Below are 27,847 nucleotides of genomic sequence, written 5' to 3' on the forward strand. Positions count from 1 at the left end.
TGACTGTGGACAGAGCTGTGTGACAATGGTGAGAGGGACAGATGACATTTTTTACGCATGCCCTCTCATATTCCTCATAATCAGAGCATGTCATCCTCTCAGTGCCTACTGGTGTAGCAGAGGCAACTGCTTTAAGACTACACGGGAAGCCGAGTTTTCTCTAAAACGTCACGAAAGTTCGTCAATTAAATATGTAATATTGTATTTACATTATTTAACTCTCTTATTATAAATCAATATTTTGGGCTAGAAAGTGTTCAACTTTACGGCTAGTTGGTTCAGCTTTTATTTCAGCAGGTCGTCATAAGCTAAAGTGATTTTTTTTCTCATAGAAACCCGTGGAAGCACGACCCATATAAACCCATTGACGCTGTGCGTCTCTGGGGTTCAATGGCACTTCAGAATACGCTTTGTTTTCTGTGCAACAAAGCTAGACATTTACTGGACAATGGCTGTGTCCCTAATGGCATGCTACGTACTACTCACATACTAATTTTGACGTAAAATAGTAAGTAGTATGCAGTACGTGAAAAATAAAAATTTTGCAGTACACGACAGTTACCCGGATGATGTACTGCTCTGGCGAAAATTTGCAGTATACAACCGGAGCTCACTTCGTTGGGTACTGCATCCCGTGAAGCAACGCGTTGATTTTCAACTGTCAAAAAATTTTAAAAACATGGCGGACAGCAACAGAACCAGCTTCAACTTCAACTGCAGCTGCAGTTCCGAATATAAATGTATCAGTTGCATATTTTGGTGTAATAAGTCAGAACAGAACAGATAGCCCAACCGATAGCAAACGTGTAGTACACTACACGAAAGCATGTGGAGTAGTGTGCAGTACGCAGTGTGTACTAGGCTAGTATGAGGTATGCAGTATGCTAGTATGCCATTTCGGACACAGCCATTTATTGGACAATATGCTTTTAAAACGTCATTTCTGGACGCACAGCTTCCATGGGAGTCAATGGGACTGGGCACAGCGATTTTTGCATTGAAAAAAAAGTTCTGCACGTTTACTGGACAGCAGGCTTGGTTTTGTGCCGCCCGGACGCCGGGCAGCTATATGATTTGAGGAACTCTTTTAAACGTCATGGCAAAGAGCTTGACTGACAGTGTTTTAAAATTTTACACCGGCATCGGTAGAATTCAAACTCGATCTATGGAGTGTTGGCAGGCGAGGTCATAAGCTTCTGCTCATTTTCTCTGTTATTTGCTATACCGCTTCTGTAGGGGATTATGGGATATCAAGTTGCCGGTCGTACACCCACTGGCCTAATTCTCCGGTTAGAAAGAACGCAGCTCTTCCAAGGAGATTATATTGACAATTTATTTGTAATCTGTCTGTATGGTCTCTAAACAAGAAATAAACAAACAATGTACAATTAGTGCAATATTCCAAGCAAACAGGCATTGTCAACTGACAGAAACGTAATAGAAACGAACAGAATCAGAATGCAGCAACGACTACACCACTAGATGGCAGCGGAAGGCATCATGTGTTATAAGGTACAATACGACATGACCAAGCAATTATACATTGCGACAGTTTGCCGTTAGGAAATTATGTTGTCGAGTTACAGGTAAAGTGCACACAACAAATCTCAATGACTATTAGCGGATAACAACATAACCGTCATAAATATTACATTAACTGAGTGGTAAAACAGACAGATTGTTCAGGCACTCTGGGCTAACTGCTCTCGTACTCGCACCAGTTATGCTAACATGCTGTACGACATAGATAAGGAATAAACAGCAGTCTGACATATGCAAACATAAGCGTACATGTAATACAATGATAAATGAGCAGGGTAGACTACACTTAGGGTGTCACTAACGCGCAACAGAATAGAAATGATGTTTCAGCAGAGCTACGTAACAGGACCAACAGCGTCTCCATACAACTTTGAAGTGCGCACTAAGGAAAAAGCAAACTTTGCGCATGCACAAACGTTAACAGGGGGTCTTGAAGGGACAATGTCCTTTAACAACGGTAGGGAATTTTGTACAGCTTCTGTTTGTACGTACTGTTAATAAAATTCTAAATACAGAGTTCTTGAGTTTGTCACTCGCTATCGTTTCACTTTGGTAAAGGTTGATTTTACGCTAGGTCATAGAGGATCTAGCCAGCTAACTAGCTAGCAGGTTCGAAACTGTAAATGTTGCTAATGTTGTCGACCAGGATTTGGCGACGTTCTTTGATATACATGTAACCCAGTAGGGAATTAAAGGGTTAAATTAATCGTTTTAATAATTTAGAATTATATATAATAATATTGTTATTGTTTTAATATTGTTCATGCTTTGTTTGCATGTTATTTGTACTGTCATTGTTAAACTTATTGTAAATGTTTATTCTGTTTGATTTTACAAGATGGTGTAACCAATTAAAGCTCAGGTCAGGGGTGAGATGGGCGGAGCAAGAGAACGGGGGGAAGAGAGGAGAAGGTGAGAGGAGAAGGGGAGAGGAGAGTGAAGTTCGGGCTTGGTGACTAACCGAGTAATACGTACGGTGATTTAAAGTGTCTAACGTAGACGATTGATGAAAAATTAATCTATTCTATGTGATAGCAGTGAGTATAGGGAAACTAACTTGTTACACTTTGGCTAGAAGCGTGGCTGCCGTTTCCAGTGCTACCGTGTTGTGTGTGAGTTCACGGGATAACTTAGCTATTAGCACGTCAGCTAATACAGTTAACGAATGCTGCTGAGCCTCAGGACGAACACATTAGGAGCACCGTGGACAACCCAGATAGCGGTTTGAGCTACCCGGGAATGCTCAAACTTCCTCTGGCGACGTTGGAGTTCGTAAGTGCCTGTTTTTTTCTCCGAATCGACATCTACTCGCTCGCACAACTGACGCTGAACTGTAAGTAAATGACCTTGAGGAAGCCGCCATTTTGCAGCGATCAGGCCTGCAACGGGGGTTGGTTTTCCTTTTTTCTTTTTTCATGCCGGCTTTTTATTTGAGTGTGTCATTCTGTACATAATTGTCATTCGTGTATAAGTATATGTGAATGTGATGACTTTTACTATTTGAATTGATAAGTTATTTGCAAAGTTAGGTTGTATTTCCTTTTCCACAACCTTTTGATGTTCTTATTGTATGTTTTGGACTGATAGTTGATGTTGAATTTGAATTATTATCGTTGAAACTCAATTAAATGTAAATACTTTTTGCACTTTAATAATTTTGTGTTTATTATAGATCCAATATATACAGGAAGTAGATTTAAGTACAAGAAAGTTCATAGACTTTTAGTAAGATAAATAAGAAACCCCTCTACAATAATTCATAGTGTATATATAAGAGTTAGTAGTGTAAGTTAAAAGAACCCAGAGCCTCGTACTCGACAATCATAGGGGTAAAGGGGCTACATACAGCAGGGCAGACCAACGCCCAAAGTTAATTTAGTTCAAAAGTCAGGGAGCAAAGACCAATCATTTCACCTCTCCTGGCATGACAAAGTGAACTGGCTGACTGGAAGTGCTTTGACTCAGAAAATGTACTGTTGGCCATTGAGAGGAAACTAGTCAAGTCTCCGGAAAAGAATCTGACAGGAATGACAGGGTAATAGACTATTTCCTAGAAAAAGAAAGGAGGGCAGAATTCGCATATAAATAACAACAAATGTAATAACTGACTAATTTTATGACGAAGATGTGCCTCCCCTGTTTCAAAGACCATCAGCCGCCAGGTGTAGTGAGGTTTGAAAGGTATCACTCTGCTGCCACCATGTGTTCACTTGCAGCAACTGCAGTTTCCCCCACAGCCTCGACTGAATTTGTACAGCTCCTCATAAGGCTTCAGGTTCCACGGATGGGTTTGGCAAACAAAAGTGATGGTATATTCACTGATGGTTGTGGTTAATGATGTGTACTGGTGTCAGGTCACAGCAGATTACAGGAGAGGTTGTGTTAGAGGTCTCTTTCAGCTGGGCAGTAACACTGAGGGCTCCCTGGCCTGAGAGAGCTGGTTAAGCCCAGACTGGAGTGGAGAAATCCTGGCTCAGATCTGAGGTGAGGCCAGTAACTGGGCTGACTTCAAACATAATAACAGGGCTGGAACCAAAGACTCCATCATCCTTAGTCAAAAATGAACAGCACATCCACTCAGTCAAAAAAAATACAGTGCAGTAGGAGGTGCTGGGTTAAATTAAAGTGAAAAAAAAAATTAAAAAGCATATTAAAATCACGGCTGAAACCACGGAGTTTGTCATTAGTTCTTGTTGCATTAATGTATACCACATGACTGACATTATGTTCTTTATTGTCATAGATACATGAATGATGCTCTTATACAGACAGACACAGAGTTGATGAGACACAGGTGAGAAACTGTGGATGAATGTGTTGAGTGTTAATTGTGGATGAACGTGTTAAGTGTTGTAGGCCAGTCAGAAGAGTGAGGTGAGTGTGCTCTGCAGGGTCCAAAGCATTTTAAAGGTTGTGTTGTGTAAGTGATAGCTTCACATTTCTGTCTGTTAATGCAAGCTCTAACTGACGTGATGACGCTTAAGGAGTGTAGCAACAAACCTTCAGAGAAAACCCAGAGAAACTTCTAGAAGCAATCTAATTCAGTGCCACTGAGAGCGGTATTTCTATGCAGACTCCTCAGACATGCAAGGAGCTCTTCCATTCTCCAGGAGAGATCTATATACGATGTAATGTTCGTTGGTGAGTAAGAATGAAAGTCATGTAGCACTAATTACTCTAATCTATCCCTCTCTCTCTCTCTCTCTCTTTCACCGAATTTAAATGTTCTTAGTGACTGTTTGCAGTGGATTTGCAACTCTTGCCATGTTGGTAGACAGAAGACTTAAAGACTTAGGGCAGCCGTGGTCTAAAGGTTAGAGAACCGGGCTTGGTTGCCGGTTCGATTCCCAAGCCCAACATCCACAGCTGTGTGCAGAGGACAAATTCACTGCTCACTGTCCACAGTGTGTGTGTGCAATCACAGAAACTTAAAACTTAAATAATGTCTGATAAACTTAAATAATCTGATTAAATAAATACTATCATTTGTATAGTTAACGCAGACTTTTAGCCAGGATAAATGAAAAATTACAACCCAGGGAAGAGCAAGCATGAATGTCAGTGGTGACTCAAGACAGTGCAGAGGTCAAACACATATTTACATTATAAATGCCGACGGATACTCTGACAACTGTTTTGAAAAACAGAAGAGCTACAGTGTGATGACAGACAACGTGTTAAAGATGTTAATGGGTTTAGTATGAACAAGCCAACGATGATTTTAAAATGCAGTTTAAAGATATGACATCTCAGAGCATGTGTGAAGCACAGATCCAGATCATCGTGCATTGTACTTGATGACGTCACACAGATACAGAGTTATGTTAGACACAGCTAGTCCTTCTTATCTCCTAAAGACAACAAGGCTACATCAGAGACAAACAGTGTTAAATATGAATTACAAATCAAATCTGTTCATATACGATGTGTATTCATTTCATATCCTGATATTCTGCGTTGACTTATTGTTACATAAAAGGTGAGTATTAGTCGTCTCCCTGACAAAGCAGTGGTGACAGTCCATGGAAACTTGTTCTCGTGTTAGAAAAGTGACCCAGTAGCAATTCAAACGAATTTGAACTTGGAAAGTGATGAACTGATATCTGGACCACAGGGTGCCACCTCCAAAGCATTCAGCTGCAGGTTACCGCCATGGCTTCTACAAATACTGTATTAAAGTAAACGGAAGGCTTGGTCGCGTTATGAGAGGTGAGTAAAAATGTATGAGAGGGGTTGGGTTAAGGTAAAATGATAGCAGGTCAAAGGAAAGCTTTGGAGGGGCTTTTCATCGTTTGATTAAAACAAAAAACAAAACAAAAAAAAAAACAGTATTTAAAAAGACTCTGTCTCCTTCACCTTCTGTTCCAGAATACTAGGCAGTGAGTTTCCTCTGTCCATTCTGCCTCTCTGTGTGTCTCCGTTCTATACAGACACCGACCCCAATCCCACACATTCCCCAGAACAAAACAGACTGACATGAGCAAGGCAAGTATCTTTCAGCAACTCCCCAAAAACACCACTGTTTCAATGAATTCACTGTCCTGAAAGTCCCTGTGGCTGACTGGGCAGTGTTTAGACTGTGTGTCCTAAACACACACACACACACACACATCTTTTCCAGTGGGATAAAAAAATGACTGCAGACAATTGTGCACAAACCTGAATTAGTCGTAGAGAAGAAGAAATGAAATGACACATACATACACTCACACACTGTTACGCCCACAAGGTGAGTGCAACAATAAGTAAGGGGGGAGAGAATGTGTATTAGGCATAAACAAATATAATTTATTTAATCAATGCAAAAGAAAACGGATGCGAGCCATCAGGGGTTCCAAAAAAGTTCAATGAACGTAAACACAATGTCGGTCCGACCGGCCGCCTCCAAAATTAACATCGTCCACCCCGGAAACCTAAAGCAGACAAACAAAAAAGAAAGAAGAGGAGGGGTGGGGAGAGGTGGTGGGGCAGAGCTTTTAATCTCAGGTACAACTGCGTGCTGGTGTACCCAACTGGGCCGATTGCCTCCTGCCACACCACCAGCATGCCTACCAGGGAACACACAAAAAGATCAACAAAACCATGTTAACAAAACCATAATAAATGCTGAATCTTTGCACCCTCGCTCCGTTAAGGGGAACTGCCAATAACCCTTGAGTAAGTCTAATTTAGTTATAAATTTTGCCACCCCTACCTGGTCGACACAATCCTCTATCCAAGGTAGAGGGAGGAAGTCAGGTTTTGTTACCATGTTAACTTTCCTATAATCAGTGCAAAAACGAAAAGTACCGTCGGACTTTTTTGTACGAGAAGACAAGGTGACGCCCAGCTGGAGAAGGAAGGTTCGGCCAATTCGTTATCTAGTAGATACTGGACCTCATTTTCCAGAATTTCCCTTTTTTCTAGCGGAACTCGATAGAAACGCTGGTGGATGGGTTTAGCATCGCCAACATATACGTCATGCTCCAGGACATTAGTCTGGGTCGGCATGTCAGAGAACAAAGACGGAAACTCGGACAACAAACTGACCAGCTCTTGACGTTGAGCTGGGTTCAGATGTTCAAGGACCAAAGGCAAGTTTCTAAAAGTTTCTGAATTCTTTAAACGTCCCTGTAACACACAGTCACCCGGTGCTTTTAACTCATCACTGTTCCATGCTGCCATTACCGAACGGGAAGAGTTAGACTGTGGAGAACTGTGCACTAACGCCACGGGTTTAACCGGCGGCGAAGCCTGTGTCTCTCTGTCACGACTGTAGTATGGCTTTAGAAGACTGACATGACACACTTGTGTTTTCTTCCTTCGTTCAGGGGTCAAAATTGTATAATTGTCATTGGAGCCACAATGCATGATTTTGTAGGGCCCGACATATTTGGCTTGAAACGGCGAGCCAACTAAAGGGAGCAGAGCAACCACTTGGTCGCCTACACTAAATGTTCGCAACTCTACGGCGATCGAACATTTTTTTCATTTTTTTCTGAGACTCCTGCAGTCACTCTCTGGTCAATTTCCAGGCAGAAGAGAGACATTGCCGAAAGCCCAGAATATACTCCAATAAATTCCTTGGCGGTTCCGAGTCAGCCCACTGACCATGGAGAATGGCTAACAACCCACGCACTCTGTGATCATTTGGGCTGAAACGGTGCTCTCCTGAGGAACCTCCCTGGCTGCCAGCATCAGCCAGGGACGACCCTCTTCCCAATCACGACGTAATTCCACACAGTAGGCACGGAGCAACGACTTCAATGAAGAATGAAAACATTCCAGAGCGCCTTGGCTCTGAGCATGGTATGCAATTGCTAAATTGTGTCTGATACCTAGCTGGCGGAGCACTTCGGCAAACATAGTGGAAGTAAAATTACTCCCCTGATCTGACTGAATTATTTTAGGCAAATAAAAATGACCTGAGATAGTACTTTCACTATCGATTTTGTGTTGATCGAGCACAAAGGGTAAGCTGCTGGGTAGCGAGTGACCTGACGCATCACAGTGAGCAGGTACTCGCTACAGGTCTTCGAAAAGAGGGAGAGGACCGACGCAATCAATGATTAAATATTCGAATGGTTGGCATTTGGACGGACTAGGGCGCAGTGGGGCAGGCTTTAGTGCCAGATTTGGTTTGCCGATAAGCTGGCACGTATTGCATGTCTTAACGAAATTGGCAACATCCTTCTTAACTCGAAGCCAGTGAAAGTACCCGAGAATCCCATCGTACGTTCTCTTTACTCCAGCATGACCAGCGAGACTTTTGTGGGTAGTTTGTAGTACCAACAGTCAGAACTTCACCGGCACCACCACCTGGACAATAGGATCACCAACAAAACAACTGGCATGAGGTACCCATTTTCTCAGCAACACCCCATCTTTACTGTAATAACCCCTAGCCCTATTCCAAATATCATTGGTAACAATAACCTGTTCAAACAGAGACTTAAGCATCTCATCACCCTGTTGTTCTTTTGACAGCTCACCGTGAGAAATGGACAACAGGTAATCAAAGAGGAAAAGCTTGTCAGACGTCGTCGGTTCCACCTGTTTTGGTTCCACCTTTTTACTGGCAGAGCGAGTCACAGCACATGACGTAAACACCTCGGCGTACTGCCGCGCACTCTCATCTGTGCGGCTGACGAGGGAAGGCATGTCAGCAACCACCAGAGGGGGAGTCTTGTCCAGCCAGACACATCCACCAGCCAAGTTGTTACCTAGAATAAGTGATACGCCATCAATCGGCAGAGCAGGCCACACTCCAAGCTCCACATCGCGCTGCACACTATCACACATAAGGGTTACTTTATGCAGTGGTACGGACAATGTGTTTAGCCCTATTCCACGGATTAACAGAGAATCTCCTGTGTAAGACTCTGACGAGAACGGCAACACGGATTCCAAAATGAACGACTCGGAGGCTCCAGTGTCTCTCAGAATTTTCACCAGCACTGGAGTAGCCAGGGCTGCGGGCTTCACGGGAGAACTACGGAACTTAGTGCCTGCATTCTTTGCTGTGAGTACTGGACAATCCGATTTCCAATGGCTCGTTCCCAGACAGTAATTGCAGGTTAAGTCATACACAGGTGACGGACCTTTACCTGTGCTCCTCTCTTGACTCTGATGGACGGTCGAATTATTAGGGCGAGGACGCAAACTACCCCTATCGCCCCTGACTCTAGCCTCACCTGAATGGAACCTGTGAGTAAGCTCCCACTCATCAGCCAGCACCGTTGCCTGAGAAGCGGTCTGAACATGACGCTCCACAATGAATGTGGCAACATTTTCAGGAAGTGTATTTTTATACTGCTCTAATAAAACCAAGTTAATCAAATCGTCTAATGTCTCAACTTTTGTGGACGTACACCAGCAATTAAATTGTACAGTCAGGTCCCTCACAAACTCAATGTGTGTTTGATTATGACCGCGAAAGCATTGGCGGTAGGCTTCAGGTACCAACTCGTAAGCCTTCAGCACCGCCAACTTAACGCGCTCGTACACCTGGCTATCCGCAACTGACAGTGAGGAGTAGGCCTGCTGTGCTTTGCCAGTCAACACACATTGAAGAAGCAATGTCCGTTCAAGGTCTGTCCAAGCATGGGCATCAGCAATCCTCTCAAACAAATTGAAGACCGTATCCACATCTGACTCGCTAAACGTTGGGACTAAATGCAAACTGTTTGCGATATTTAATTTAGATGAAGAGGACAGATCGGATCCAAACGGCGTATGACTCAAAAGTTTGCCCTCCTTAATTAAATCTAAACGTTGTTGCTCAATTTGAATTCGTTGTCTCTCTAAACTCTGCCAACCAGCCTCAGTTTCTTGTTCCAGACATCTTTTTTCGATTTCTGTTTGGCGCTGTATTAGGAGTAATTCTCTTTGCTGCTCAAAAGTAAGACCACTCGCAATAAGTGGCAGCTTGAGAATGGATTTAGGTGGCAACACTTCATTGTCCTCCAAGGCAGACCTAATGATCCCCTCTTTTGATCTCTTTTGTAATGCAGACACACCAATTTCATAATGCGCCGCAACTTCTAAAAGTTGTTCACACGTCATCACATCCAGCAACTCCTCAGACGGAGCCTGGATGAAAACTTCAACAGGCTGGGAAGCCATATCCTAGGCCATGGAAATTTAGTCCAAAAATGAAAACTTAAATGATTCAAATTTATAACAACGATGGTCAATTCAAACAAATTAATTCACACAATGAAGGAGTAAATTCCAATCTGTCTGTACCTCTATAACGAAATAAAACTTCCCCGACCCTCGCTATCACCAAAAGGCTACCTAACTAATGTTGACCCTGATCTTCAGACGACTTGGGGCCGGGTAATTATGCACTAAATCCCGTAAGCCTGAGAAAACTGCCAATTGACAAGCAGTCCCCCCAAACTTCAGACGTGCCCCCGAGACAACCGCTACTAAGCCCTTTACCACCCAGAAAACAACAAACTAAAACAAAACAACGCATCCAAGGACACGTTCTTCACTTACCATAGGGAGAATTTCACAAACACCAATCAATTACAATTCAATTATTCGATTCTAAATTACCCACTTCCGAAATCTGCACTCACTCCGCCCCCCTTACAAAAAAAAGTGCAAAGCACTTACCAAAATCAGAAGTCCAACCACACAAAGGTATTTCTTTGATGTAGTTGTATTAACAAAGTAAAGTTGAATAAGCGGAAAATTCAAAACGCAATAATTGCAAAAACAGACGCCACATCTAATTACAAAATAAGCAGTCTAGCTTTAGACAAGCCCCCAATTGTTACGCCCACAAGGTGAGTGCAGCAAGTAAGGGGGGAGAGAATGCGGATCAGGCTTGAACAAATATAATTTGTTTAATCAGTACAAAAACAAATGCGAGCCATCAGGGGTTCCAAAAAAGTTCAATGAATGTAAACACAACATCGGTCCGACCGGACGCCTCCAAAATTAACATCGTCCACCCCGGTAACCTAAAGCAGACAAACAAAAAGAAAGGAGAGGAGGGGCGGGGAGAGGTGGAGGGGCAGAGCTTTTAATCTCAGGTACAACTGCACACCGGTGTACCCAACTGGGCCGATTGCCTCCTGCCACACCACCAGCATGCCTACCAGGGAACACACAAAAAGATAAGCAGCCATGGCCTGGGGGAAAAGAGGTAAAGCCCAGAGGGCCGTGACATCCGTGGGATGAATGTGAAGTGACTGGTGCATACATTATCTGTGGAATGGATGTGAAGTGACTGTGGAAACATTATCCGTGGGATGAATGTGAAGTGATTGAGGTAACATTATCCGTGGGATGAATGTGAAGTGACTGGTGCATACATTATCTGTGGAATGGATGTGAAGTGACTGTGGAAACATTATCCGTGGGATGGATGTGAAGTGACTGTGGAAACATTATCCGTGGGATGAATGTGAAGTGATTGAGGTAACATTATCCGTGGGATGAATGTGAAGTGACTGGTGTATACATTATCTGTGGAATGGATGTGAAGTGACTGTGGAAACATTATCCGTGGAATGGATGTGAAGTGATTGAGGTAACATTATCCGTGGAATGGATGTGAAGTGATTGTGGTAACATTATCCGTGGAATGGATGTGAAGTGATTGAGGTAACATTATCCATAGAATGGATGTGAAGTGATTGAGGTAACATTATCTGTGGAATGGATGTGAAGTGACTGAGGTAACATTATCCGTGGACTGGGTGTGAAGTGATTGAGGTAACATTATCCGTGGAATGGATGTGAAGTGATTGTGGTAACATTATCCGTGGAATGGATGTGAAGTGATTGAGGTAACATTATCTGTGGAATGGATGTGAAGTGACTGAGGTAACATTATCCGTGGACTGGATGTGAAGCGATTGAGGTAACATTATCCGTGGGATGAATGTGAAGTGATTGAGGTAACATTATCCGTGGGATGAATGTGAAGTGACTGGTGGTTACATTATCCGTGGAATGGATGTGAGGTGATTGAGGTAACATTATCCGTGGAATGGATGTTCATGTATATGTATTTTGGCTTTAAAACCACTAATTTATTAAGCGGCTGAAAAAACATCTTTATGTGTGACAGAATCCTGCAGTGCTGTCTCCACCCCAATTAAAGTGCACACTAACACTGACACCAGACACTCTGTGCTACACTCCACTGTCTTGCGCTGGGGGTAGGGGCACATTTTCCAAAAAAAAAAAAAAAAAAGTAAAAACATTTGTGCATAGTTACTGTATAAGACAGAGCGCAGGTCATTCATACATGTCAACAGCACGTTAAGCATAAACATGTAAACAGCACATTAAGAGTAAACATGTCAACAGGACGTTAAGAGTAAACACGTCAACAGGACGTTAAGAGTAAAGAAGGAGTTTGGGACAAACATCCCAAACAAACACTCACACTCTCTCTTTGAATGTACGACACTCGTGTGTGTTTGAGTCGTCTAGACTGCCTTTAACCTGACGACTGTGCCTCCAGGCTGTGGAAAGCCTAGGTCATGTTCCCAGTTACACCAGACACAAACATAAGTTCACCTCACATTCATTTCAGTTTTTTTCATTGGAAACACATCAATGCACAGTTTTCTCTTCATGTACCACAAGGGCAAAAAGTGCAAAGCTGTGTAAATTCCACACAACATAGTGGCCAATGTTAATCTTCACAAAATGCCTGTCTAGTTAGTCCTAAATCTAGTTGCTGTGTCAGGGTCTTGACTGCAGATTACCAATGCACCATCACAACCTCACCCTGCCAGATTAGGACCAACTCCAGGTCTGGCCCGGTACCCTGACCAGGGGCAGTGGTGCGAGATTCTGGTGCCTTATGTGCATGTAAACCAGAGCTCCACACAGACAGAGGCGGTACCTGCACATTAGAGGAGCCAGGACTGGGGCTCAAACCCAGAAGGACAGTGCTGACCACTACACCGCCGAGCAGACAGCCATTGGTTGGCCACAAGGTAATCATCTAACTGGCTCCCGTAACACAGATGGTAAGGAAAAGAGCCCCAGTTACTAAGGCAGAGTTAACGTCAAGTTAGCTGACAAATGCCCACTGTCATCCATGTTCAGAATTCCACTGACATCGGAAGTGTGATGTTAGGTGTGTAGCCTAGGTCATCAGAGAAGCTGATTGGCTGGTGAGTCATAACATTATTTAACTATCAGCTAGCTGATTGACTAAGCTTCTGTTTTAAAGATGGCACATTCTATCTCTGTAACTGTCACATTTTATTCAAGGCTGTGTCTATGCTGGAGATCACAGAACAACAAGTTAACTCTCATGTATAAATAGACACAGACAAAATGAATGAAAAATATTTTATTGCTTCACATTCTGAAAAGGCTAGGAGAAATATGATGTGGTAAAATAACAACAACAACAAAAACAAAACAAAAACAAACAAACAAAAAAAAAACAGATTCTAGTTTGACTTTTCAGTGTTGCAGCAAGCAGAAGGGCAGGACAGGTTACAAACAGCAGGTGACATTTGTATGTCGGACAGGTGCACTATATAGAAGACAGGATTCATTTAAACCAATTCACTCCATCTCTTTCTCTCTCTCTGCTAAGACAAAAAATTTAGAGGAGTGTAATCAGCATCAGTTTTGCCCAAATGTTTCCTCAGAAAGTCCTGCACTTTGAAGAGATCTATGTGGAAGTCTCGGGTGTGTTCCTCAGACTGAGGAAGCTTCTCTCCTTTCTCCTTACAGAGATCTGCCACGCCCCAGCTAACGATTCCCACCTGAGTGGAGAGGAGAACAAATGTAAGAGTTCAAACATGTGAGTGCTAACGCATATCCTCTGGGACATCCTCTCATTTTCAGCTCTGTCTCTCCCTGTTTCACTGAGACATTTTACACATGATCACGGTGTGAGAGCACAAGCCCCCAGTTTTAGCTCATTCACTCACCTGGATTACACGAGAGTGTCTTTCCATGACCACTGCTCCTCCAGAGTCACCTGCCAACACAGAGAAACAGAAACAATAAAGGACAACAGGCAAAACCAGCCCTCATCAGTTTACAGCAGTCTCCATTTGTGTATTATGATCAAATCAAACATACCTTTGCAAGAAATGTCATCCACTTTTGGCTCAGTTCCGCCACTGCACAGAAACTGCTCGGTGATTTTGGCAATTTCATTATCTGTAACACCTTTGATCACTCTTTTGGCATCTGCAATACAAGCGAGTCTCTACGAGAGGAAAAAAAAGACCATCCACAGAGAAAGTAACCAAACGAATGCTCTCGCCGCGCTGAGATGAATCATTCACATACAGCACAGATACTTACAGCACCTCTGAGATGAATCATTCACATACAGCACAGATACAGTATCTCTAAGATGAATCATTCACATACAGCACAGATACAGTATCTCTAAGATGAATCATTCACATACAGCACAGATACTTACAGCACCTCTGAGATGAATCATTCACATACAGCACAGATACAGTATCTCTGAGATGAATCATTCTCATACAGCACAGATACAGCATCTCTGAGATGAATCATTCACGTACAGCACAGATACAGTATCTCTGAGATGAATCATTCTCATACAGCACAGATACTTACAGCACCTCTAAGATGAATCATTCACATACAGCACAGATACAGCATCTCTGAGATGAATCATTCACGTACAGCACAGATACAGTATCTCTAAGATGAATCATTCTCATACAGCACAGATACAGTATCTCTGAGATGAATCATTCTCATACAGCACAGATACAGCACCTCTGAGATGAATCATTCACATACAGCACAGATACAGTATCTCTGAGATGAATCATTCTCATACAGCACAGATACAGTATCTCTGAGATGAATCATTCTCATATAGCACAGATACAGTATCTCTGAGATGAATCATTGTCATACAGCACAGATACTTACAGCACCTCTAAGATGAATCAGTCACATACAGCACAGATACAGCATCTCTGAGATGAATCATTCACGTACAGCACAGATACAGTATCTCTAAGATGAATCATTCTCATACAGCACAGATACAGTATCTCTGAGATGAATCATTCTCATACAGCACAGATACAGTATCTCTGAGATGAATCATTCACATACAGCACAGATACAGTATCTCTGAGATGAATCATTCTCATACAGCACAGATACAGTATCTCTGAGATGAATCATTCTCATATAGCACAGATACAGTATCTCTGAGATGAATCATTGTCATACAGCACAGATACTTACAGCATCTCTAAGCTTGATGGTCACATTCTTCTTCTTTATGTCTGTGTTATCCTTTGTCATGAAAGCAGCAGGCTCCAATTGCTTATTCAGTAAAACTTGTCCTGAAAAAAAAAAAATCAGTGCTCATTATACAAACAGGACAGGGAGATTGTGTGCATTGGCAGTTTTTTGTATTAGTGTCAGCAGAGTTTCCTGATTTGCTTTTTTTTTTTTTTTTTTCTGCCTAACTTCCTTGATGCAACCCAACCAAGGACGCTCAGCCTGCCTGTTCTTGACCCCTGTTTGACTCCACGTTGACCTGGTGTCTGTGTGAGTTTTCCCCTCCCTCCCTGGCCTTTGCCCCTCCCTCTCTGGTTCCTACTCATCACTCACTGTGTTTCTCACACGTCACATCGCCTGACAACCTCAGAGCACGGCTGGTCTCCTCAGTGCACGGAATGCAGAGGGGTCTGTAAAAAATGAGAAAAAAAAACCCCATAAGGAAAACACATAGAAAACATAAGCATTATGTGTATATTATTTAACAACCTTTATTTGGTGTCCTGTAAGAGAGAGAACAGGACGACTCCTGTATCCTATTTTAATCTCCCACAAACAACGACTTTTCAGTTAGGCTATAAGTAGTCTCAGATGTGCTGAATAATGTCTGTAATCGTGATGAAAATAAGACAGAACGTGCGGTCATAAGCTGAGACCGCTTTCTACAGAAGATGTTTCCATAAGACAGGACAACCTGCAGCATGGAGAGAGTCTGAAATCTTCCGCTGGATCTTAGTCCTCACCTTATTCTCCTGGAAATCGTGGCGTTTTTCTCCAGTTCTAGGAGGGCTACATCATAGTCGTAAGTCTCACTGATGCCTTTGTCTTTTTTAGCATTGATATTGAATTTTGGATGAAGGATTAAATTTTTTACCTTTTTACCTGAGAGAAGCAAACATAAAAAAAAGTTCAGTAAAGCTTGTTGTTTTTTTTATCTTATGAAATTATCTTCATAGTTTTCATAGTTTTTTTTCAGGGCTAGAAGAGGAGACATTCAATGGAAATGTATCAAATAAAAGCATGAAGTGAAACAATAAAAAGTCTCTTTCATTGGTGTCAGCGTGAAGATCATGTCACTCATGCTGTATGGGACAAATGAAAAAAGAAAGAAGTTACTTACTACTACTGGTGCCATCCTCGATGATAACTTTAATTTTGTCTGGTGTGTCAAGAAAGTTGAAGCAGTGTGCAGCTGTCAGCACAAATCGAGGAGTCACCAGAGAGCCCATACAGTTACTGATTGGTTGTCCTAAGCTACGCTGCATTAGCAGAGAGAGAAAGAGAGAGAGAGAGAGCGGGAGAGAAGAGGATAAAATTATATTTTGCCTGACTTGAGAATGTTCAGTATGTTCAGAATCCTCGTTTAGTGTTAAGTTAAATGCAAGTGAAACACAGAGAACGGGATACCTGGTCACTGAGATGGCGTTGAGATGCAAAAAATCAATAAAAACAGGTGGCAAGAACAGCTCATACTTACAGCCACAGAAATTTCACAGAAACACTCATAGCCACAGAAATTTCACAGAAACACTCACAGCCACAGAAATTTCACAGAAACACTCACAATCACAGAAATTTCGGCCAGCCAGGGGTGCTTTATACGTTTTTCCTCAGGGTTGGTGGAGTCGTAGTTCCAGATGGTTCCACATAAATCTACACTGCTGCTCTCATCTGAGGAAAGAAAATGTCACTGATTTTTAACGATGATCACACAGGTAAGACCCACAGGTAGAATGAGGTGAGTTCCTCGCGACTGTGACTACAGTATACAAAACACACACACAGACAAGCGTGAACACAGAGAAGAATGTAGAACACAAACCAATCATTTCATCAAAAGTCTCCTCCAGGTTTTCCAGGTCCTTGAGAATGAAGAAATGTTTTTCTTTTGGACGTTTGGTCACATATTCATCCACATCTTCCTGCTGCACATCTTCACCAACTCCAAACACATATAAATCTGCATGGAGAGAGAGAGAGAGAAGGGATCAAATTTTATTTTGCCTAATTTCAGAGAAATTTTAGGCTTTTGGGACGTTTCAAATGGCTTTTAACTGTAGATGAAAATGATGGCCTGCCTTCCCAGTGGAGTTGTCATGGTCAACCCTCCAGGTTCCCCAGTTCATAAACATTTCACAGTAATAAAGGACACAAAAAAGATCATATAAAATTCAATGATTAAAATGTCAAAATTCTCACTCATGGGAATCCAATCTGTTTCTCTCTTTATCTGTCTTTCTCTGTCTCTCTAGCTCTCCCTCTCTCTCTCTCCCTCTCTCTCTCTCTCTCTCTCTCTCTCTCATTGTTCTGGTGACCTCCCCATATCTCCTGTAAGAGGTTATGAAACCTGTTTATGGCAGGTTAAGAAACCACACCATCTTCAAAGTCAAGCACAACTGAAACTCAACATATCTAACATATGTAGCATAGTGTAACAGGTCTGTAGTGTAATGAAACTGTAGTGTACTCTCTGCAGTGTAAAAAGACAAGCAGAAACACTGCTCCAGGGCGCGGCGTAACAAAGTCCAAAGAGGAGACGGCAGACAATGTGGCTTTAGAGAGGAGGGTTTAAGTAACAGATATAAAGTTGTTTCAATGTGTAAAATGTTCTTTTCCTTGCCATTTCAGGAATGCCTAAAGATACCTCAAAAAGGTATTTTGCTGCATTTTGTCAAAACAAAAAGTGACGAAATATTTCCTTGGTTATGCTTAATGTTAAGATGTAAAGACGTTTGTGTTTGTGTGTGTTTGTGTGTGTGTGTGTGTGTATGTGTGTGTGTGTGCATGTGTGTGCATGTGTATGTGTGCGTGTGTGTGTGTGTGTGTGTATGTGTGTGTGTGCGCATACTTGTATGTGTGTGTGTGTGTGGATGTGTGCGTACGTGTATGTGTGTGTATGTGCATGTGTGTGTGTGTGCATGTGTATGTGTGCGTGTGTGTGTGTGCATGTGTGTGTGTGTGTGTGTGTGTGTGCGTACGTGTATGTGTGTGTGTGTGTGTATGTGCATGTGTGCGTGTGGATGTGTGCGTACATGTATGTGTGTGTGTGTATGTGCATGTGTGTGTGTGGATGTGTGCGTACGTGTATGTGTGTGTGTGTGTGTGTGTGTGTGTTTTCCTTGAGCTCTTGCCCTCTGCTGTAACATTAATTTGTTTTGTAATTGAAGGTCCTTCTGACTCTGAACCAGTTCATCTGTCTTTCCTGTCTCTGTACTCCTCCCACATCACTCTCTCATTCCCACTGCCACAGAAAAAACATCACTCTCTCATTCCCACTGCCACAGAAAAAACATCACTCATTCACTCCTACTGCCACAGAAAAAAACATCACTCACTCACTCCTACTGCCACAGAAAAAAACATCACTCTCTCATTCCCACTGTCACAGAAAAAACATCACTCATTCACTCCTACTGCCACAAAAAAAAACATCACTCACTCACTCCTACTGCCACAGAAAAAAACCTCACTCACTCACTCCTACTGCCACAGAAAAAACATCACTCATTCACTCCTACTGCCAAAGAAAAAAACATCACTCACTCACTCCCACTGTCATAGAAAAAAACATCACTCTCTCACTCCCACTGCCACAGAAAAAAACATCACTCACTCACTCCCACTGCCACAGAAAAAACATCACTCTCTCACTCCCACTGCCAAAGAAAAAAACATCACTCACTCACTCACTCCCACTGTCACAGAAAAAAACATCACTCTCTCACTCCCACTGCCACAGAAAAAGAGAAATTCAGTTGGCAGTTCGTGCGTCTCACCGAGATACTCCTCCCGCTCTGGATTGCCTTTCATGATAAGCTCTTTGATCTGCTCCACCTTTGGTCTGGGTCTCCCACCCATGTTGGCCACACCTGCCCGGAGTCATCACACACACACACACACACACACACACACACACGGTCATTGTCAGTAAACACTCATGACACAAAAGGACAGGACAGAGCACTGAGTGTGCTGCTTATAGTTTCTTATTTCTAGTTTGATTAGTACAGCTTAGATCTTCATCACAGTCAACTCTCGTAAACTAATATATTAATATAAAATAATACTATATAAATAAATAGATATAATTTCTCTCTTCTGCTTTCAGATTGCCACAAGCATATTTGCACCTGCAGCTTAATGAATAAAGGTCCATGATTCTAAAAGTCCACGATTACCGTCAGTGAACATAATGATGACATGGCGGATGTCATCAAACTCAGGCTCTCTTTGCTTTACGAAAGTCATCTTTCCATGAATAGTGGAGAAGGCTTTGGCGATATTGGTTCCCGATGCGTCGCCCTTGTCTGTCACAAATGTGAAAACAGAACCGAGTCAAGATGTGTGACAGTCGTGTTTCAGGTGCTATGACTCTGCATGTGTCATCAAAACGTGCTGATGGAGAACCTTGGAGCTGCTCGTCAGAACACTCTCTGAACTGTCCGGTGGAGGACTATTGGAGATTCATTAGTTACTTTAAGATTTGAAAGCTTTACATATAAAACAAAAAGTCTCACCATCATACTGAGACTCGTCAAGTTGCTTCAACCTTTCTGCCAGAGTTTTATCTGGATTATTGTAGAAGTCCACGATGTCAATGACTTCGTGAACATCAGTGGCGAAAACAAAAATTTCATACTTAGGCGTGACCTCATACACACTGATCTGTAAAGTGTGAGACACAAACAAACATACAAACAAACAAACAAACAAAGCCAGTAAACCAGGTAATCATAGACTTACAGCATTCACTTAAAAATCCTGGTTGCGATTTTATGCATTGGTAATATTAGTCGTTTAGCAATAGGAACTTCAATAAGAATGTAAAATGCTCACATTTAGGACTAAAACTCCACTGTCAACGTTAATTAATGTGACCAGATTAATCCACACATACCTTGTCAATGAGTTTCTTAACGATTCGTTTTGACTGTTCAAAATCGTCTGGATCTATACTATCTGATGCATCCAAAGCGATGTAGATGTGAAGATTTCCACCCTTTCTCAGTTGGATTTTCCTTCCAAACTGAGTACGATCTGGAGGGGAAAATGCGTTAGAGTGCTACCAATAGCTTGAAAAAAAGTCAGCCAACACCTCAATACTTGTAAATGCTCGCGGGGGTGGGACTGTATTTCACAAATGGGAACAGGAAGAATAATGACTATTTCTGCTGTCTGAACAGTGGGACTTGTGATTCCACACAAAGACGATAAATTAGCATGTGAAACGGCGGGCGGACGCGCGGCGCCGGAGAATGGACTGGAAGACCTGTAAATGAACTCACTTAGTCCCTCAAACTCAGACACCGCAAGGCTGTTCCCAAGCGAGTTTCCGAACGCCTCCGAAACTTCCTCAGGTGTGTCGTACGTGTAATCATCTGGGGGGAAAAGACAATGTGTCGTGACGTTTTCATAAGCGTGTCTAAAATTCGAATTAAAATCATATGTATGTAGGTATATGTAAGCGTTTAGCAAGCGTAGTTCTGCCTCAGATGCACTCAGAGCGACTGGCGGTGAGATGCGTTCGCTGGACTCACAGTAGCATTCCGGCTCCTTCCCGGTCCACTGCCCGCCCTCCGTACACACGCGCTGTTTGGAACCTAGCAAAATCAGGGGTCTATCACAGCGGTATGTGACTTTGTCGTCGATGTTGAAGATATGCCCGGTTCTGCTTGCACCGGCGGGAATACCAGGATCTGGACAATGGTCGGCTGGGTGGGAAGACAGAGAGACCATTATGTAAATAAGCTGACAGAAACACTGCGCTCAGTGCTTTGTCAGTGAACAATTGAGTTACAGTAACGCAAAGTGTATTTATACATTTAACTTTATGAACTAAGCTACATATAGGGGCAACGTGTGTTAATCCGCCAGGGTACATGAAAACACCACTCACATCATCTAATACCTAGTGTACCAGGACTAGTGAGTGGTTACCAATCAGATGTCATTTTCCAAACATTCCAAGCATGAGTTCCATATTGATCTACTTGTACGTGTCTGTGTGTGTGCGTGCATGCGTGTGTGTATGCGTGCATGAGTGCATGTGTGGTGTGTGTGTGTGTGTGTGGTGTGCGTGCGTGTGTGTGTGTGTGGTGTGTGTGTGTGTGTGACAGTCAGAGAGAGAGCATGGGAGAACTTACTGTCATGGCTACAGATATATGTATGTGTGTGCGTGCGTTCGTGCGTGCGTGCGTGTGTGTGTGTGTGTGTGTGGTGTGTGCGTGTGTGTGACAGTCAGAGAGAGAGCATGGGAGAACTTACTGTCATGGCTACAGATATATGTGTGTGCGTGCGTTCGTGCGTGCGTTCCTGCATGCGTTCGTGCGTGCGTGTGGTGTGTGTGTGTGTGTGTGTGTGACAGTCAGAGAGAGAGCATGGGAGAACTTACTGTCATGGCTACAGATATATGTGTGTGCGTGCGTTCGTGCATGCGCGCGTGTGTGTGTGTGTGTGGTGTGTGTGTGTGTGACAGTCAGAGAGAGAGCATGGGAGAACTTACTGTCATGGCTACAGATATATGTGTGTGCGTGCGTTCGTGCATGCGTTCGTGCGTGCATGTGTGTGTGTGTGTGTGTGTGTGTGGTGTGTGTGTGTGTGTGACAGTCAGAGAGAGAGCATGGGAGAACTTACTGTCACGACCACAGATGGGTGTCACACCAGTCCACTTCCCATTTTCTTTGCAGCGTCGAGTGGACGAGCCTCGGAGTGTGTAGTCAGAGTGACACGCGTATTCAGTGACGTTTCCCACATAATACCGCGGCTGATATGGGGACACGTTACCATTCTCCAGCACCAGGGGATTGGGACACGTAACCACTGCGACGTGGGGGTGAGAGGGGGGTGGGGGGTGGGGGGGGGGGGGGCATAAAAATGGTTTAATGTTTTTTTCAAAACTTATACAGATATTAGACATTACAATATAATAAAACATAACATATTATAATACGACTGTATATACTGTTGTGAAAAGAAATGGAACTCATATATATATTTTTGAGGCTGTTGACTTACCCCGACACTCCTGTACAGGTCTTCTCCTGGGCTTTGGGTCCCATGCCCCATCACGGCACTGGCGTTTCTTATGAGGATAAGGATAATGACCTGCTGGGCACTGGTAGTGCAGAACACTGTCCTCTTCAAAACGTCGAGTCAGAGTGTAAGTCCCCCCAACGATGGACAGGTCTTTATCCGGACACTGTGTAGCCGAAGGAGTGACCACTGGGAGAGAGGAGCAGAAATAGAAGACGGTTTGAAGAGGGGAAAGGATAATCGCACGACAGAGATACAGAGAAAATATTTTAAAATTATGCTAATAATCATAATTTTAAAAAAAATAGTACGCAGATTGGAGAGGAACAAGAAACATAACAGAAAGAGAGAAAGAAGAACAGACCATCCGATAGAAATTATATATAATTTTGTTATGGTTATGTGTAACCTTTTGTAGTTTAATGTTTTTTGTCCGTTTTGGCATAGATTTAATTTTGCCTCCGTTTAGAACATAAAGAGCGGACTTTTCCCCCTCATGCATGATATCAGCATTTTTTCATCACTTTCAGCACTTTATGTCTGTTGTGTAAGGATAGCTGTTTAAGAGACTTTTTCATGCATTAGATGAGCTTTAAGGAATCACTCTGGTTGATTTTACTCTGGTACAGTAATCATCAAACATGTAAATTCAATCCTCAGCGACCTGAACCGGGAAGTTCCGTGACTATGTGTGAAACAAGAAGATTGGAAAAACAAACAAACAAACAAACAAACAAAAACCACAACAACCTGAGAAGACACCTGTGACGTTTTTAAAGACCTTTTTCTTTCTTTCTTTCTTTCTTTCTTTCTTTCTTTCTTTCTTTCTCTTTCTTTCTTTCTTTCTTTTAATCCTCGACTCTTAGTTATATGCAAGTTTTGTTTAAAATGGCTCGGTAACAAACTTACCTGTCACAAGACAAGCAAATAAACCCCAGCAAAAAACAAGCCCCATGCTGCTTTGTGGTGAATGAAACTCCAGAATAGACTCCCAGGTGAGGAGGAGTGTGTTTTTATGTGAGGAGGAGTGTGTTTTTTATGTAGGAGGAGAAGATGTGAGGCAGGACCTGACTTGGGCCATTTGAGTACTGTTTAACAGAGGGGAAAACAGGGGGCGTCGATAACCGCCTCAGTGACCCATTAAAAAAGTCATCTATTCTATCTGAGTCCTCTTCATTGGTCATAGATGTCAACGATCAGTAAATGATCAGATAAAAAAAATGAGCACTAAGAGAATGTATGTCAGTAATCTCATCATGTCTTTGCATGGTCTCTGTTCTGTATCCCCACTCATTCTCAACCATTTCAATAATTTCTGACATTTCAGTTCATTCGTCTGCCCTTTGTTCAAACATGTGACCAAGCTTATGCTACATTTAAAGTAGAAATTATGAAAGTTAATGATCTGAGTTTTTCCAGTAGAACATAGCAGTGCACATTAGAGGAAGAGACCTGTTTATTTCTACATGCTTAATTCATGAAATAGGTTCACTGGTGACATGGCACCGGAACACACACACCCTCTTTTGCAATACAGTTTGATTGTTGCGACACAGATCGTCCTGTTGACAGGCTAGCTTCCCTTTACACGACAGCAATCTTTCTCGTGTTAAAAGTTCACGTCTGGAACCTTGGTTTCGTCTCCTTTTAATAACGACGAACATCAAATTTGGTAAGATTGCGAGTTCTGGTGTCCTGTCTGTGTAACTGGTTTTACACCAAAGATCCCAGTCTCTCTGGACTGTGTGTAAAGTCAGGAGCATTGGTAAATGTGTGTGCTATAGATTAGAATTTTACAGACCACTCTGGATAAGTAGTTGTACAGTGTTTGCGGTGGCAGTGGGTCAGGCCTATAACGTGTGCTTAACAGCAGTCAGACAGGGCTGCCTGGCATTACTGGCACCTCTCTGGGCATGGCAGCCAAAAGTTATCATTTATATTTTATCGTGTTCAGAATGTGGCAAAAGGAAACCACACTGATTCACAGAACGTTTTGACCATTTTTTATCTGTTTTTGAGTAACCCTAAGAGTTTATCTTAAGCTCTTTTGCACACTGAACACTGCGTGAAAAGAGGTATATCCGGAATGGAATACTCCTGTATATTCCCCGATACTCCACAGATAATCGGCTGTATCCGGCAGTTTGCAGGTCTGTTACGCAGCCTGGAATACTCCTGAATATGTACCAGGTTTGGGGGTCTGCCTAGAGACCTTATTTGCCATGGTGAATAATCCCTTGGGGGTGCTTGAAAGGGAACATTTGCACTTCACACCTTGGGCCACCAGGTATCCTGCAATTGGTCAAAAGTCTTGCTTTGGATTGGTGGAGCAATGTTTCAAGTTTCAAGTTTATTTAGAGCCCAATATCACTGTTTACAGTCTCAAAGGGCTTTACAGGCCACAACAGTCAAAATCAAAACAGGACGGCATCCCCTGACTTAATCCTCATGGCAGGCAAGAAAAAACTCCCCAAAAACCCAAAAGGGAAATGGGAAAATGGGAGAAATCTTGAGAAGGACCACAGAGAGAGAAGACCCCTCCTTGGCCAGACAGGTATGCAATAGGTGCCGACCCAGTGGGCAGTTACAATTGAAAGTAAATTGGAGCATGAACAAAGGGGATGGCGATGCTGACAGGAGGCTGACAGGGGGATGAAAGATGAGAACACCAGGATGGATCGGTCCACAGGGCGGGAGGAGTCAGGATCACTGGTATCTCAGGAGTAGCATGTGTGGCGAGTAGCATGTGTGGCTCGACAGAGAGAGAGAGAGAGAAAGAAAGAGAGAGAGAGAGAGAGAGAGAGACATTGTTAGATGTTCATTTCCACATAGGCCTAAGGGAAAATATACATTGTGTGCCGAGTGCAGGCAGAGACTCCAGCAAGACTAGCTATCACAGCATAGTTAAAAGGGAGAGCTAGAAGGTAATATGGACATGATGGCACTCTGGGACACAAGGCGGCCACCCACTCCACCGTCAACAAACCTGAGAGAACATATTAGAGTGGGGGGGCAACAGCATCCAAACATCCCAGTTCACCAAACATTCTATGCCCGAGAACCCTCCAGATCTACTCCTTTGCCTAGTAAAGAGCTGTTAGCAAAAGGCTTGGCTAAACAGATAAGTTTTCAGCCTTGACTTAAACATAGAGACTGTGTCTGAGTCTCGAACATTAATTGGGAGGCTATTCCATAACTGTGGGGCTCTGTAAGAGAAGGCCCTGCCCCCTGCTGTAGCCGTCGCAACTCGAGGTACCAACAAATAGCCTGCACCTTTTGATCTAAGTAGGCGTGGTGGATCATAAAAGACCAGGAGTTCGCGCAGGTACTGTGGCACAAGACCATTTAGTGCTCTATAGGTTAATAGTAAGACTTTATAATCAATACGAGATTTGACTGGGAGCCAGTGCAGTGTGGATAAGATAGGGGTGATGTGTCCATATCTTTTGGTTCTAGTAAGAGCTCTGGCTGCTGCATTCTGAACTAACTGTAGCTTATTTATACATCTATTTGAACATCCAGACAGTAAAGCATTACAATGGTCTAACCTAGAGGTAATGAAAGCATGAACCAATTTTTCAGCATCTTGAAATGACAATGCATTTCTTATCCTGTTAATATTTCTAAGATGAAAGAAGGCTATCCTGGTAATATTATCTACATGAGCTTGTGAAATGAAAGACTGGAGTCAATACTTACACCAAGGTCTTTTACTGCCGCACCTGATGAAAGAGAAAGGCCATCCAGAGTTACTATGTGATCGGAAAGCTTACTCCTAGCTGCATGTGATCCTAGTACAAGTACTTCTGTTTTTTCAGAGTTAAGTGAAAGGAAGTTAGTAAGCATCCAGTGCCTGATATCCTTTAGACATTCCTAAATTTTGTTAAGCCGGTGTCTCTCGTCTGGCTTCGCTGAGACATACAACTGTGTGTCATCAGCATAACAGTGGAAGCTAATACCGTGTTTACGAATAATATTACCTAGAGGTAGCATATATAAAGAAAAAACAGTGGGCCTAAAACAGAACCTTGCGGGAGACACAACCCTGATCAGAGGCCAGTAATAGGTCATTTGCAACTTTAACCAGTGCTGTCTCTGTGCTGTGATGAGGCCTAAATCCTGACTGATACATTTCATGAATGTTATTCCTATGTAAGTATGAGCATAACTGCTGTGCTACAGCCTTTTCTAGGATCTTGGAGATAAAGGGGAGGTTAGATATTGGCCTGTAGTTGGACAACGAACAGCTGTCAAGGTCAGGTTTTTTAATCAGGGGTTTGATAACTGCTAGTTTAAAAGATTTAGGTACGTAGCCAGTGCTAAGGGAGGAATTGATTATTTTTAGAAGAGGTTCGATGACTACTGGTAGTATCTGTTTGAGGAAACGTGTAGGTAAGGGATCTAATACACAAGTTGGTGATTTTGATGAAGAAATTAATGAGGTTAATTCGGTCACTTGAAGGGGAGTAAAACATTCTAATCGCTGATCTGATATAGTTATATTGTTATCTACAGTGTTAGTGATCAGATTATCTGGTTTAAAATTTATAGTCTGAATTTTTTGCCTGATATTTTCAATTTTGCTATTGAAAAAATTCATGAATGCATCGCCACGGGAGGACTAGCTTCATTTAAAGGACTAGCTTCAATTAAATGAAGCTAGTCCTCCCGGATACAGTTATATACACCAGGCTCGTCTAACTAGCAAAGGAGGAGGCATTGTAGTTATTTATAGTGATAATCTAGGCATCATACAAAAACCTTCACATAAATTCAATGCGTTTGAAGTTCTTTATACAAACATATGTAGCCACAAAAAATAAGTCTAGCCAGTCTATCACACAATTATTTATAGACCCCCCAGGCCGTACTCTGAATTCCTCTGTGAATTTGTAGATTTTATCTTAAACCTCGTTATTTCTTTAGACAAAGCTCTAATTGTCAGAGACTTTAACATTCATTTTGATAACCCACAGGATCCTCTGAGAGCAGCGTTCGTGTTCATTCTAGATTCAGTAGGGATTAATCAAACGGTCATAGGGCCCACTCATAATGGTGGCCACACCCTCAGTCTTATACGAACACTCGGATTAAATGTAGGAAGTATAGTCACATTTCCACAATCTGAAGCTATCTCAGATCATTATCTTATCTCATTCAAAATGTTTCTTAGTGTTGCCCCTTCTAAAACCCTTCCCCTTTGGTCCATTGTGTGTCCCCAGACATGATTTCATATGGTTTATATTATTAATATTATTATTGTTATTATTTTGTTTTGTTATTGGTGATGTTGTTTTATGTTCATAGGTAGATTGTATAGATAGTTGGACAAACAAAAATGAATTACACAACTTTTTTTATAAATAAAGAAAATACAGTATAATATAAATTATAAGGCATAGAAAATGACAATTTTATAAATATATATATATATATCAATGTACAACATATAACAGAATAGAATACATTAGAACAGAATACACTGTAATATCATAGTATATAATATAAATGC

General features: G+C 42.3%; 1 protein-coding gene across 1 annotated transcript; it reads right to left on the reverse strand.

Moving 5' to 3' along the window:
* Window positions 1-13,339: 13,339 nt before the first annotated feature.
* On the reverse strand, window positions 13,340-23,322 carry LOC115807253 (complement factor B-like). Its single transcript, XM_030768123.1, has 18 exons — window positions 23,245-23,322; window positions 22,318-22,524; window positions 21,937-22,122; window positions 20,841-21,014; window positions 20,589-20,681; window positions 20,201-20,340; window positions 19,821-19,968; window positions 19,482-19,610; window positions 19,080-19,172; window positions 17,126-17,263; window positions 16,868-16,974; window positions 16,424-16,562; window positions 16,047-16,185; window positions 15,637-15,713; window positions 15,265-15,365; window positions 14,101-14,230; window positions 13,947-13,996; window positions 13,340-13,778 (listed from the first exon to the last, which is right to left on the reverse strand). The coding sequence occupies exons 1-18, from the start codon at window positions 23,288-23,290 to the stop codon at window positions 13,602-13,604; spliced, it is 2,274 nt and encodes a 757-aa protein (XP_030623983.1). The 5' UTR covers window positions 23,291-23,322; the 3' UTR covers window positions 13,340-13,601.
* Window positions 23,323-27,847: the final 4,525 nt, after the last annotated feature.

This window comes from Chanos chanos, chromosome 3, assembly GCF_902362185.1.
Source record: "Chanos chanos chromosome 3, fChaCha1.1, whole genome shotgun sequence".
NCBI lineage: Eukaryota > Metazoa > Chordata > Actinopteri > Gonorynchiformes > Chanidae > Chanos > Chanos chanos.

Coding starts and splice junctions, on each gene's coding strand:
- LOC115807253 (XM_030768123.1), bottom strand. CDS start 23,290: ATGGGGCTTGTTTTTTGCTGGGGTTTATTTGCTTGTCTTGTGACAG. Junction 20,682..20,840: donor GAAGGAGCCGGAATGCTACT/GTGAGTCCAGCG, acceptor TTTTCCCCCCAG/ATGATTACACGTACGACACA. Junction 16,975..17,125: donor GACTTTTGATGAAATGATTG/GTTTGTGTTCTA, acceptor TTCTTTCCTCAG/ATGAGAGCAGCAGTGTAGAT.